Genomic DNA, 14935 nt, shown 5'->3' on the forward strand with positions numbered 1-14935 from the left:
AAAAACAAATATCGTATATTAACGCTTGTATGTGGAACCTAGAAAAATGGTACAGATGCACCGGTTTGCAGGGCAGAATTTGAGAGACAGATGTAGAGAACAAACGTATTGACACCAAGCTGGGAAAGTGGTGGTGGGGGTGGTGGTGGTGGTGTGATGAATTGGGCGATTGGGATTGACATGTATACACTGATGTGTATAAAACTGATGTCTAGTAAGAACCTGCTGTATAAAAAAATAAATATAATAAAATTCAAAAATAAAAAAAGAAGATCCTGTTGTTTTATTTATCCAAATAATGGCCTTATTTCTTCACTTTTCTTTGCCATTTAAGACTCAGTCAGTGAAATGAAGGAGAATATTTTGCTTACAGAAAACACCTTGTAAAGGCTCTCTGAAATCCAAGAGGTTTCTTTTTATTAGCTGTTGATGAGTGGATGTATTTGTATATTTGCATCCTAAGGAGTAATGAACTACAATAACAGAGTTAATTAATACTTGTGGTGCATGAAGATAAATGGTTACCCCAAGGTTAGTCTGAAAGGGGAGAACGGTGCTAATCTTATTCATCTTTAAGAATTAAGTGCATTGTAGATGCTATTTATAGATACCTGAGAGTTCATTTATATTTAGAGTAAAGATATTCTTTTTTACTGACACTGTGGTGCAATCTTATATTCTGGAGATGTCAGTGTGAAATGATCTGGGATTTTGAGATAAATCCTGAATAAATAAATAAATATATGGAACACACACACACACACACACACACACACATTCCTATATGGAATATACCTGTGGGAGTACAGGGCACAGGAAAGTTTTAATCTTAACATTTACAGTGGTCATTCTAATGATACAGATGGCATCCATCAGATGAAGAGCAGGGAATACTGATCTCCGCTACTTTTGGCTCCCTCTGGGTGGAATGAAGAAAGGATGTGCAAAAATGCAGTCTGGTAATTTTTGTGCTTATTTTCAAGACTAGTTTAGGGGTTAGAGTTCTAGAATAGGAGCCAATTGTCATGAGGTCTTTTCTCAGTACTACCAGTGATTTTTCAGGCCATTTGACTTCTGAGTCAAATCTGTAAGGGAGATGTGAGAACTGCCACTTGCTCCAATGATAGTATGATTTGAGCATACAGACTTTCATGTCTTGGATGATAAATCAATTGAAACAGACTCTGCAGACTAGAATGATGCCCTAGTGGCATGGGAGATGATTAGCAATTTAGACAATGAAAGCATTTTATCATTGTACTATTTTTGGCATCAAAATCTTTTGTGTCCAATAATATTACTTACCATTTTAGGATTTAGGATTAAGCTAAAATCCCCCAAACTAGTACCTTAATGCACTGATATCACATGCACCTTAGAAGAGAATGCAGTTCTAAAGATTTCTTGCTTTTTATATATTAGTAGTACATCAAAACAGTGCTATATTGAGACATGTTTAGACCATATTTATAAAGAAATGAAGTTGCAGCAATAGCCACTTTGAATACACCTTTGGAATTTCACGTCTGTATCAGAATGACTTCCATCAGTCTTCAGTTTGCTTAAAGTCAAGCTCCCAGGAAAACAGTTTCATTTCATAACATCATTTGAGAAAATCCACAGCCCTTAATACTGACATGGAAATGTTGCCGTACAGCAGAAGACATAAACTCAAATGCCTGGAATCACCATGCTCTGAGTATCTTTCCCTCTCCCTCCCTAATTAGGCTCTGGGAAAAGAGTGACTTTTTTTCTCTCCCCCATTGAGAAAGTTATGAGACTCTTTTGGTCAAATCACCCAGAAGGAAAGCTTGGAAGTTCATGTTCCTTAGAGAGTTGTCAATTCTGCTAAAGAAGATTAAATGCCCATATCACACGTGTCATATCCTACATAAAATCACAAGAAAGAGAATAAATGTAGCATGGCCCGCGTCTAGGCAGCTACCCCGTATCAGTGCAGCCTAGGGGGCCTTTCAATTTCATGTGGTGTACCAGCCAAGATATTCACTCAAAAATAAGTAAGAACATCAAAAAGCCATTGTGTCGCATCTTGGAATATTTCACAGTTTGAGCCCCTTGTGTAGGTCTGAAAAAAAAGATTTCTGAGTCGGGGGCAGAGGTATTTGATTCCTCTTTGATTCACTGTTCGCACCACAGAAGATGATTAAAGGCTCCTCGCTTACCTGTGAAGTTGATTTTCAGCAAGTAATCCTTGTACAACTTCTTCCCGTCCAGGATCCTCATGGCGTCGCAGAGCTTGGTGGTGTTGGGACAGAGGGTGCGCTGCATTTTGTGCAGGGCGTGGGCCATGGCGTACACCGCGTTCACCACGAACATGATCTTGGATTCTTGTTCGTAGTTGCTGCTGTCGATGGCCAGGTGCTTGTCGCAAGGGCGCCGGTGGTTGTGCTTGTTCTGGAGGCTACACTGGAACTTCTGCTCCCAGAAGTCCCGGAACCAGGGGTTGCGGTGGTTGCTGTAGGGGCTGAGGCTCTGGAAGTAGCGGTCGAACTGGCGGATGCGCTGAGAGGCTAGCTCCAGGGTGATGGCGCCGTCGGCCACGTGCTCGCTGCCCTTGACGATGCTCTCCTGCGCGCCCCAGCCGTCGCTCGCCACCCAGGTGAAGGAGGCGTTGGCGCGGCTGGCGGCGGCGATGAGCTCGCGCGAGTCGTCGCTGCGCATGAAGAGGACCACGACGCGCGCGTTGGGCTTCTGCAGCAGCTCGCGGATCACGCTGTCGTAGGACTTGCGGATGTTGGAGCGCCCCACCTTCTCCGCCGTGGCGATGCAGATGTTGCGCAGGCGGGCTTCCTGCTCGAACGCCTCGATCCCTGTCTCCCCGTAATCGCCCTCGGAGGCCACAGTGGACACGTAGGTCCAGTTGAAGAAACGCAAGATCTCGGCCATGGCTTTGGCCTGGTAGAAGTCGGGGGGCACGGTCCTGGCAAAATAATCATAGCGCGACTTGTCGCTGAGCTTGGCGCTGGTGGACGCGTAGCTTATCTGCGGGATCTGGAACAGCCTCAGCAGGTTGGCCACCTGGGGAAGGGAGACAGGGGAAGTACCATTTTAAGAAACCCGGAGGGAACTGACTGCACATGAAAGATAAAGGATAGCAGGCCTTTACCCAGCTCCCTTTTCACCTCTAGATCGCTAAGCTTTTCTGGACGCTTTGCCAGATACTTCCCTGGATTCTGTATTTGGAGTATTAGGGAGTAGGTCCCAAACAGGTAATTCAAGGGTGAGGAAAAGACAGAGAAATGGGAAGGGCACTCCTCTTTCTCTCCTAGACTTTATAATAGACGCTGGACCAGGATCAATCCTGTTCAGGTGTCCCAGTGAGGTTGTTTTAAGTTTCTGGGGTCCTCTTATAACTCAGTCTAACAATGAACTACAGTGAATTGGCCCAATTAGGTTTTTAGACAACTTGGCTGCGGTTGTATAGAAAGAGGCTGGGTGTTGTCTAATTCTCACTTCCCCCTCTTTTGCTAAAAACAGCAGTCTCTGAAAGAGTTTAATTTGGGAACTGTATGCCACATGGACAGTCCACATTAGACATTTATTATCTAGGTTAAGACAAAACAAAAAAATATATCCATTTTTTTTGGTGCATGCCAAATTTTAGGCATATACCTTTCTAAACTTCTGACGGGCTGGACCAACATTTTCTTTGCCTTTTCAACATTTTGTTTCTGTTTGGAGTATACGTAGTCCAAGGATACAAATGCTATTCTTATGATATTTTTGATTAAAAGGCAAATAAGGAAGTGTTGAGGACCTGGTCAAAAAAAGAACCATTTACATTAAAATGTTTATTTATTTCGAATAAAGAATGTAAAATTGTTATTTACCTGCCAATAATATTTCACTGTTTTTATTTATTACAGAATAAAAAAGGAAAGTGGCACTAGCGTATCAAGGAGCATTTTATACTTAGAGTATTTGTGAAATTTATACATTTTAAAATATATACACAGATTATATGTAAATCTAATAACAAGTTTGTTTTTGTTTTTCCTGGCTACCTACCTCATGTATTCTGAACATTTCTATCTTTTCACTGACTTTAGTTACATAATATACTAAGTGGACTTTAATTGGAAACAACGTTGAATGTTCCAATATACTCTATGCGTACTTTGAAATTCCCCTTCTGGAAATTGTGGTTTCAGGTTTATATTTGACGTGTAGGAAGCACAGCTTGAAATAAGCAGCTGTTAGCAAAGAGCACAAGTACTATCAAACAACTCACAGCTGAGTCCCGATTAATCATCATTTCATCTGGCAACAGAAACCAGCAGCCAAATTCATACACAGCCACGTGGCATGTTCTTAGAGATCAGGCCTGCTATTAAAACCAACCCTTAATGTAGCCTAGAGCTGTCAGAAATGTTTTCCATATCTTTTCAAATCCTGGTACCTCTCACGTAACTACAAAGAGAACAGCAAGAACATCTGGCGCCTTAGCACACAATATAATGCAGATTTAGGATCCAGATACTTTTTGCATTTGGTAAAGACTCTTTTTTAATATATATCCTAGGATGTGAGTGAATTTTGGGGAATGGAGGTGAGTGGACCGATGAAGACTAGTATGCCATTTACTTTTTCTTTTCTCATGCCTAGACACCCTGAACAAAATGACCTCTATTGGTTCATTTGAACAGGGGGGTGTTGCTTGTTTACTTAGCCTGATTGAGATGGCGCTGAGCCAGCACTGTCATCACTTCTGTACTGAATACCTGGCTTCTTTCGGATGCAAGTACCACTGTGGCAGACGGGTGATAAGAGCCCTGTCTGTGCATGCGCTTGGCTTGATTCTGCAGTTTCTGGGTGACACTGGAAAGGCCATCTCTTCTGGATGCTACAGTTTTCTAATCTTCAGGTTCTATTCATCAGGACCTGAAGCCCTCAGGGAGGCAGAGAATGAAAGCCCCTGAAAAATGCCCAGAGACATGATTTTCTGGCATCTAGGAAACACAGTGAAAGGGTCCTCAACTGCTGAAACTTTTTTCTCCCGGAGGGATATGAGTCATGAAAAGCTGCTGAAGAAAAAAGTTCTTGTCTTTTGACGGATAGGGTCCTGTGGCTTCATTCTACCCCTCCAGGATATCTGAGAACAATTTACAAACAAGGCAGACTGTACAAGACAGTGAAGTAACCATAGAATGATAGAAATATGGAGAAGATTCTCTGGGCTGCGAAGGAGCACAGTGAGCTGCAGCATGGGTGGGAAGATGGTGGGTTAGAATAAAACTGCAACTATTGCCATCATTTTAAGAGAAGTTATCTGATATACACACTACTGTATATAAAATAGATAATACAGACCTACTGTATAGCGCAGGGAACTATATTCAATATCTTGTAATAACCTATCATGGGAAAGAATCTGAAGAAGAATATGTATACACATCTATATCTGAATCACTTTGCTACACATCTGAAACTAACACAACTTTATAAATCAACTCTACTTCAATAATTAAAAGAATAGTTATATGTGTGTGTGTTTAATGAGGAAACTACAGCCTACTTTAGAAAAAGGAGGCATATTTAGTGAGCTAAACATGAGAATGGAACACTCATAAGTAAGTATAATCTCAATTGTATTACCTATATTAAATAGCATGGAGCAATCATATAGTCAAAATTATGATGTTCAGAGTTACATTAGAAATACATGTGCTGCAAATGAATGATAGAACAAAGTGTTGAAGTCCTTTTGTCATGGTGAACTGTTCATTTTAAAACTAGTTTCCTTAGATTACAAGAGTAAAAATGCTTAATGTAAAAAGTAAATACTACAGAAATCAGCAGATTATAAATCTCCCTTCCTTTCCCTCCCTCACCCACCCCAACCTGATTTCTAGAGAAGAATAAAGTTCTTTGTTTGGTTTGTGCATTTTCAAAATGTTTATACTGTTGTAAAACCAGTTGCTAATGTACTGGGTATTTATGTGTATATTTTCTCCTTTGATATTCACAACTGCCTTTTATGATGAATATTGTTTTCTCCATTTTAGAGATGCACAAACTGAGTTCTGCTAGATGAAGAAGCTTGTTCATAATGATAGGATTAGAAAGTGAGGGCAAAATCAATATTCAGAAGCAGGTCTTTTGACCTTAAGGACCCCGGCTGTCCTCTCATAACCTCCTGTCTGCTGCCTTCTGTGTGACTTCGAATCTGAGGTCTGAAACACAGAAAGACAGGAGGCAGGAACCGAAGCAGTGTTGGGGTTTCCTCCATGGATCACCTAATTCTATTAGGAGCTTCGTTTTTAACATAAAACTTAAAACTAGGGTTGGGGGATAGCCAGATAATTGTCAGCTGGGTGTTTCCTGTGTCATTTGCCTAAAAACTGGGTGTCTGAAATGTTCCTGACTTACTTTACTGGCCATATGGTTTCTTCTGTGAAACCATGAAGAAATAAGGGGACTCCTACATTGGACATCATTTTAAAAATAAAAGATTGTTTTAGGATGGGGAAATAATGTGGATGTTTGGCAGAAAGTTACCCAATTATAGTTTTAGTAGGAGTGGAGGAAGGAAAAAAGATCTAGTTATATCCTTTAGGAAAAAACCACTTGAAAAGTTGAGATATACTTCTCATGGTTAGAAACTCTAATAAAAAGGTATCTAGCTTAAGAGCAATATGAAGACTTAGAAAATAATTCAGACAACACATAATAGTCTCAATAAGACAGAAGAGACAAGACCTCCAAAGAAGTCACTGGGTTGCTAGGCTCCAATGGGGCGTTTGAATGTTGAAAGGACTAGTGAGAGGATGAAAGCTGTAGGTGTGTTAGGTCCTGGGGCAGCCTCGTGGACTACGTAAAAGATTGGCAGGAACCTGTGAGGATTAGGGAGACTAAAGCACAGAATGTGAAAATAGAGTGATTTTTGTTGTTGTTATTTTTTTTTTAATTACATTTTTGGAGAAGGTGTGGTGAGAAGAGATAGAATCGCTGGATGAGAGAGCTGGTTCCACAAGAGTGAAAGACACTGCCCAGTGTCTTTCTTGCTCTTAAGTGAGAATGTTTCCTAACCTGGAAATGGTGAAGCAAATATATGAAAAAGTTCTCCCACACCCAAGTAGGAGAGAAGACCAAAAGAGAAGCCCATAATCAATTAAGTTTGCCTCCAGTCCTGAGTTCTGGAAGATATTGCAGATTAAATTAGATAATCATTATTAATAATTTCTGAGAAACCAATAATGGGAGGACTGTCAGAGGATAAAAATGGAGGAGTAAGGGCAAATTCAGCAAGTATAAATCAGGAATAAATATAAATCAATAACCATGATACAGTTTGGTAATTTTCTAAAATAGACTTTCCAGTAGAGAGCAAGCAGGCACTTAGAAATGAACAAGACAGTTACGGGGAATCAGCATGGATTCACTAAGAATCAGTTTCACTAGAAATGAACAAGACAGTTACAAGGAATCAGCATGGATTCACTAAGAATCAGTTTCACTAGAAATGAACAAGACAGTTACAAGGAATCAGCATGGATTCACTAAGAATCAGTTTCACTAGAGTCTTTTTTTTTTTTTTTTTTGCGGTACACGGGCCTCTCACTGTTGTGGCCTCTCCCGTTGCGGAGCACAGGCTCCGGATGCGCAGGCTCAGCGGCCGTGGCTCACGGGCCCAGCCTCTCCGCGGCATGTGGGATCTTCCCGGACCGGGGTACGAACCTGTGAACCCTGCGTCGGCAGGTGGAGTCTCAACCACTGCGCCACCAGGGAAGCCCCTCACTAGAGTCTTTTCAACATTAGTTGAACCATTTAGGGAGGAGTTGTAGCCATGGCCTGTGACTTCAACAGGTATTGGTGACATTACTTGGACTCTTGTGAAAAAGGGAAAACGATAGGAATTGGATGAAAAAGTTAAATATACTAAAAGAGAACAGCTTGGAAGAAAGTCTGTATGAGGTGGTCAAGTGAGATTAAATTTTTATCAATGACTTTGGAAAAAGATATAAATAAGCTATAAGATCATTACGTTTTAGAGTTAGAAGAAGCCATGAAGATAATCTAAGCCTTTTGCTTTATAGGTGAGGAAACTGAAGCTCACAGAGTGAAGTGAATTTCCAAAATTTACACAACCAGTAAGCAAAAAGTTAAGATTAGAGCCCAGTCTCTTGATTTTTCCAAAAGTCTAGTCTCCTTCTCTGGCAATAAGGTGGTATTACATAGGGAGAGATGTATATTTGTGGATTTAAGTTAAAATTACACAAGTGAAGAAAGGCTAAGAAAACTAGGGGAAAAAATGAGGATACACATGCAAAGTTGAATGTTGCAAAAGTCCACCAAAAAAATTTAGATCTACTGTTGTAGATATATCTTTTTTTAATCCTCATAACAATCTTATGAGGCTGATACTACCATTATCCCATTTTACAGATTGAGGGACTGAGGCACAGAGCACCTAGGGATCCTGCTGAAGAGCCCCTAGGTGATAGAGACAGGATCTGATCCCAGGCATCTGACAGTATGCTCCACTTCCCACACTTATTCGATCCATTCCGTAATTCAAGCTCTTAGCCTCTGCCGTATGGGATTCCTCTCATTACAATATAGCAACGATATATTTCAAGTTATAGTATGTCTGTCTTTTTTCACTTCTCAAGGCACTAACTCCTTGATTGGAGGACCGTGAGCAATCATTCCTTGTTATCAAAATTATACTTTTTTGGGCTTCGTTTGTGGCACAGTGGTTGAGAGTCCGCCTGCCGATGCAGGGGACACGGGTTCGTGCCCCGGTCCGGGAGGATCCCGCGTGCCGCGGAGCGGCTGGGCCCGTGAGCCATGGCCGCTGAGCCTGCGCGTCCGGAGCCTGTGCTCCGCAATGGGAGAGGGCACAACAGTGAGAGGCCCGTGTGCGGCAAAAAAAAAAAAGTATACTTTTTCATTTGTCAGTCTATACTTTGAGATGGTTCCATAGACGTTTGTTTACTGACTGACCATCTAGAGAGGTAAGAACAGTTATCTAAGAAACCAGGGGACATTTCAGCTGGGAGTTTGAAAGCTTCGAGCTATAAATATCATGATCAGGTTTGGCTTTATGATTTATGTGAGAAACACCAAGACCTTACAGCAGAGCCTGTTGTTTCCTAGGGCCTGAGAGGCCACACACAAGCTTTGCAGACACCCTTTCTGCATGTAGCGTGTACTATAGTTTTATGTTCAAACACCTTGGGGTATCCACTTTCTGGGTGGTTTGAATTTATTCCAGACTATGTTGTGCGATGTTTTCACTGTAACCTCTCAAGTCACAAATGTATTACTTTTTTTTTGACTCGAGGAGAAATGCTTAAGGTGCTAGGCTTGGCCGGCTACTATTCCATTTTCCAGTAGATGCTATGGTCTGAAATGAGTGTATTTGTCTTTGTCCCATTTTCACAGTTTTAAGCTGGAGTTATTTAAGATGGCTTTCACCAGCAAGAGTTGTCCACCAAACCCATGGTACACGCTGTTGAACTTCTGCTACCATTTTCCCATTATTTTCCCCTCCAAATGAACTCAACTCTATATAGTTTCTCTATATAGTTATGTCCTCAAATCTATGCGCCTTTGCATGTGTTGTTCCTTGTGCTTAGAATGACCTTTACCACTTGTCTGTTCAGTGAATCCATTCAAGGGCCCCTTCTCTGAGAAACCTGCCTTGATTTGTCATTTCAGGACAAGTTGTGTGCCCATCTTCTGAGACTCTGTCACTCCTTTATGTATTTCCCTCATGGCACTAATCAAAGTGTGTGGTTACTTCTAGATCATTCACTAATTCCTCTACTGGAGTGAAAACTCTGAAAAACAGGGAATGAACATTGTTAATCTCTGTTTCTTCGATGCCTTGCAGAGAGAGGCTCCATATTGTTTGTTAAATAAATGAGTTGATAGCTTCCTGCTCTTTCATGTGACCTTTCCTAATTGCAAGGATAGCTTCTGTGGGAAATCCCCCGCCCCCAAACTAGTTACCCACCAGCAAGCAGTGTAAAGCTCCTCTCAAACACTACCTATAAACAATATTCTGTGCAGTGTGGATTCTTCATTAATCCTTGTCAAGTTACCAAAATGAGACGACACATAGACAATTGGCTTAGATCTTGAGGTAGCTGAAGCAAAGGTTTTCATACCATTAAAACCAATTTCTCCAAATTATCTCTGCGTAACTAACTAGGAATATACAAAAGGAAGTCAATATCACCCCAACGGGATCTGGCCATTGCACCAATTTCCTTTGAGCTACAAAGGTGTCTTTTTGTCTTAAGGAAGACAAACTAAGGTCTTACCATGGAGCCTTAGTCCTCAAACCACATAAACCTAAAGTAGGAATCATATAAACCTAAGGGAAGACTTCATCAGATGAACGCTTACTAGCTCTGCTGATAAGGTAAGGTTTTTCTGGAGACAAATGCGTTATGTACAAGATACGTAAGCAACCAGACGCACTCAGCGCTCACATCAGTTGCTCAGTTCTTATTCTTTCTTGGGAATGTCTTTCCCGTAATCAGTAGTCAGCTGTGAAGTGATGCTACTGTAGGCATCCAAACCATCCTTATTCACCGTTGGGAATTTTGAGTTAAAGACCACTTTATTGGGGAGATTTACTTCTCCCGACATTTTTTAGCAAGTCACAGGGACTCTTTAGAATTCCAGGTGTCATGCTTCATTTCAGTGATGCTTTGATCATGGGGAAAAAAAGAATGTAAACTATGGGAAAGAGCTCGGGTAGTCTATTCTTTGAGGTTGTGGAAAAAGGGAATGTGAATTGGAAAATTCAGAGTCACCTGTGAACTCCCACATCCTGGGGTCACTCTTCCCATTCAGGTTATCCATGATGTATCCATTTTAAACGTCATGCCTTCTGTGGTGACACAGTGCCAAACATTTTTTTTTTCAGCAGAAGACAAAAAGGCGTATGTACGTCTAGTGTCCAGTAGAAACAAGTTTCCCACTAAGGTGATTGTCCAAGAAACATGCTATCTGCAAAGCTGAACTGTATACATTTGAAAAATAAGCCGTTGCTGCTGTCCTGGGAATTAGGAGACTTGATAATAAGCTCCATGGGTTTGCCTTTGCATTCGACGCTATTCCCATATCGCTTTGGGGCTGTTTTCTAAGAATAAGCCTACACCTTTAATAGTTTTATCACACATGCAGTGCTGATTGCTTTGTTTCATTCTTTTAATTAAGTGATTATTTATAAGCCCGGAAGAGTGCTGTACAAATTCGACTGTACTTTAAACCATCTGCTACCTTAGAATCCATGTTATTACCTAAAGCCAGTTCTAAAAGTTGTGATGGGAAGAGACCTCAGTGACCCTCCTGTTCAGATTGATCAAGCGGCACTGTTAGCTGTACCAAATCCCAGATTGGCTTGGATTTTAAACTGAAACTGGAGGTGATGTGTTGTTGAGAAACTGCCTGAGGAATTCAAGCTGTTCCCATCACATGAGTTGTCTGCCCATAAAGGATGCCAATCATATTGTTATTGCAGAAAGGATTAGTCACTTTTTTTTTGGACCACACTGCCTACAGCACATCTGGGAATATTTTACATGAAAAGAGTTGACTGGAGCCCATGTTTGAAGGTCAGAGATTAATCTGGACTTAGGAAATCATGTAATGGAGGGTAGCAAATGCCAGTTTTCTCAGTTTAATCTGCAGAAGCCACTGATTCTTACATGCCATGAGCACAAAAAATGCTCTGGTCAAAGATTTACACTGCCATTCCCATTAACGGTATGACTCAGTCCTGATGATTTTGCAGGGACGTTCCAGACAAAGGACTCCTTAGTCATGGCAGAAACCTTCATAAACGGCTTTCAGTAACCCTGATTTCTATCCCTCCCTTTCCTGAAATAATTGCACTCAACACCTGTGGTCTGCAACTCAGATAGGCAGACACTTTCATTTTCTTCCTTTGTGACAAAGGACTTTATGAATAGCAAGGTTAGCCATTTTGGTGTTCTCATCCCTTATCACTGAGGCTGAACTGCTATGCAGACCATGTAGGAGCCCTTGGATCACGTTTTTCCGGGAGACTGGCATCATCAGACATGTCAGGTTTCTCATCGTAAGAAACGCACGTTCGACAAGGGTCTGTCTTCCATCTCAGGAATGCCTTTGCTTCCAGCTAGACTTAGCAGGTACTTAGAACGGGAACGAGATGGTATTTTGCCCACTGAATCAGCCTGTATCTGCTCTTCGCTCCTTTTCCCCCCATGAATTAACTTTCAAGAGAAATCATGGAACTGAACTGGCTTGAATTGCAGTCTCTGACAGTAAGATCAGGTCTGTGGCATATCTGGTCCAGTGTGCATTAGTGGTTGCCAGTGACACCTGAGAAACAATGACTCCAGGGATAACTTGACACCAACAGACCTGTTAAAAACGCATCCTTTAGTGCCTTGGATATTGATTTTTGACAATGCCTCTTGAGGATTTAACAGAGCCACAGTTAACTAATCCCTATTTTTCTGTGGCCCTGAAGTCCCTTGTATAACATAATATGATAAATTTAGTCCTATCAATAAAAAGGCACTCCTATCCTTTTTGACTGTTAACCAAGGTCCAAAAGCTGTTGGGTAAGCGTGGGAAGAGCTAAGGGCTGTAGCTTAATTTTAAAAAAAATGATTAGTATTTATTTCTGTGGTCCTTTGCGATAATTTAGGGCAGAGGGCTATATACCATATTATTTGTAGCAAATAGAACTATGTCATTCATGGTTTTCCTGTTAACTGTTCATTACTTCAACAGAACTGGCAGGTACAAAAGCAAGTAGTATAAGCATTCAGTGCCTAGGACTGGAATCAAACCAGCCCCTTCTCTCACTAGCTGCATGAATTTAGGCAAGTTATTTTAATTCCTTAAGCTTCAGTTTTCTCATCTGTAAAAAGGGATTAAGTAGTCTCTGGTTTATGAATTTATTTAAGGATTAAGTGATAACATATGTGAAGCACTTAACTCACTGGCTAGCACATAGTTAATGTTCAAAAAGTGTTGGAGGTCATGAGAATGGCTAAGCCAGCAATCATTCATTCAGCAAACTTCAATCAGTGCTCGTTATACAAGGTGCTATTCTCAAATTTAGGTTGTCCTAAGCTGAGTAATGTATCCCCACTCTCTCCTAGGAAGTTGTAGTCTCTTGGGGACAAAGAAACATAACAAGGATAAAATTTTGAGATAAGTGTACACGTACTTATACTAAAACACAGGTGAAGGAGCACGTTCAGGTGAGTCATGGCAGGCTCCCATGTAGAAGTAACGTTTAGACTTGATCTTGAAGAGAAAGTGAACAGTTATCAGGCAGAGGAAGGGAGAGGAAGTTTTCAGGCAGAGAAAAGAGCACAAAGACAGAGATGGGCAAATGCACTTTTGCTTTAAGAGCAGCAAATGGTTCAATATTATCAGGGTACCCAGTGCCCTGTAGGGATTAGCAGGGTGAGGAAAAATAGAAGGACTGTGGCTGCACTGCTAAGTTTTTTATATGCTATGCTAAAGAGTTTGAATTTTTCTTCTTTAAGAGATAAAAAAGACATTAAAAGTTTTAATTAAGGGAATGACATGACCACAATTATGTTCTAAAAAGGCCACAGTGGATGACATCCAACTTGAAAAGAAAGAGTCAGGGCAGGGTAATCAGATGGACGACATATTCATTCTGACTCAGGCTGTGAGTTCTTGAAGGCCAGGGACCTTGTAATCCCAATAACAGTGAGTCAGTTAATAATAGAAAGGACAAGAGCAGAGGTTTAAATAAAATTTGAGTCCACTCAAAACCATTTATTTGGTTGGTGGTAATTACTCAAGTACTCATGTCTTAATTTGTTCTCCTGTTTGTGTCATTACAGGTCACCTTGAATTCTTCTTGGAAAGAAGAAGGTCATAAATAATTTTCATCCTTGGAGACTATAAAAAGGCTAAGGAACTTTTAAATTCCTGGAAGCATCTCAGAAAAAAGAGCTTGAAGCCTTTCTTCAAGGTGGAAACAAAAAGTGAGAGCCAGATAAGTAAACTTTGATAACAGTTGAAATTCACTGCATGGTACCAACCTGTCTTTATTGTCGCATTTCTTTAAATCTTGTATAAACAATATTCCTTAAAACGACCGTGTCAACATAGGTAATATGTGCTTAATGCACATGGTGGTTTTATTTCGATGGAAAGTTACTTTTTTGTAGAAAAATTCTGAACAAATTGTAGATTACGTGTTCCATCACATCGGTTTTCCACACTGGGAAAGCTTCACTGCATGGTTTGTATTCTCTGAGGGCTCATTGTGAACCTAATGGCAGCTACCCAAATTGGACGCACAGTTCTTGGGAGGGGCCGGCTAGCCCCTGGGATGTGTGCCCTGCAAATTCGACCCTATGAAGTGATGGCGAGTGTCTCAAGATGTTTTGCCATTCTGACCGCTTGGAAGGAAATCTGGTCGGTGTTTGGAACGTAATTTTTGAAGGTGTTCTGCCTATTGTATTTTCCCCTGTGTTACAGTTCCCTCTGCGGGAATGTAAAGTCAAGGAGCTGGCGTGAATCAAGACTTTGTCACTAGTAACAGAGGGATTTCCATAATATACCAGGTGGTGATGTCAAAAATAGCGACAGCACAATTTTAGTGTTCAAAGTCCCACTACTATCCCGCCTGGGGTAGCAACGTTTACTTAGAGTTTACTGCAGGTGTTTTTGGGACATATTCTTAGATTTTCCAAGTCCACTCATTGGAAAAATACTCTGTAAGTTTTCAACTGCATTTTTCTCAGACCAGTAAAAGCACTTCTATTACATTAAATCAATGGACTTTAATTATTATAAACTGCTAAGCGTTGGCTCTTTGCATATTGAAATACTGAGCCTGGTACATATTGCTCCATTAAAAAGACACATATTTAATGGTGATTCGGAAAGAGAACTTTGTATTGTTAAAGCAAAA

General features: G+C 40.9%; 1 protein-coding gene across 2 annotated transcripts in view; it reads right to left on the reverse strand.

Annotated features, from left to right (window-relative positions):
• The window catches only part of GRM3 (glutamate metabotropic receptor 3), a 235747-nt gene that overhangs the window by 81480 nt on the left and 139332 nt on the right, over nucleotides 1-14935 (reverse strand). For both annotated transcript variants that reach the window (XM_004263417.3, XM_049714891.1), the window contains exon 3: nucleotides 2184-3039. In XM_004263417.3, the coding sequence (XP_004263465.1) occupies nucleotides 2184-3039 (856 nt within the window). The remainder of the gene's footprint in view (nucleotides 1-2183; nucleotides 3040-14935) is intronic.

The sequence above is a fragment of the Orcinus orca genome, chromosome 9 (genome assembly GCF_937001465.1).
Source record: "Orcinus orca chromosome 9, mOrcOrc1.1, whole genome shotgun sequence".
NCBI lineage: Eukaryota > Metazoa > Chordata > Mammalia > Artiodactyla > Delphinidae > Orcinus > Orcinus orca.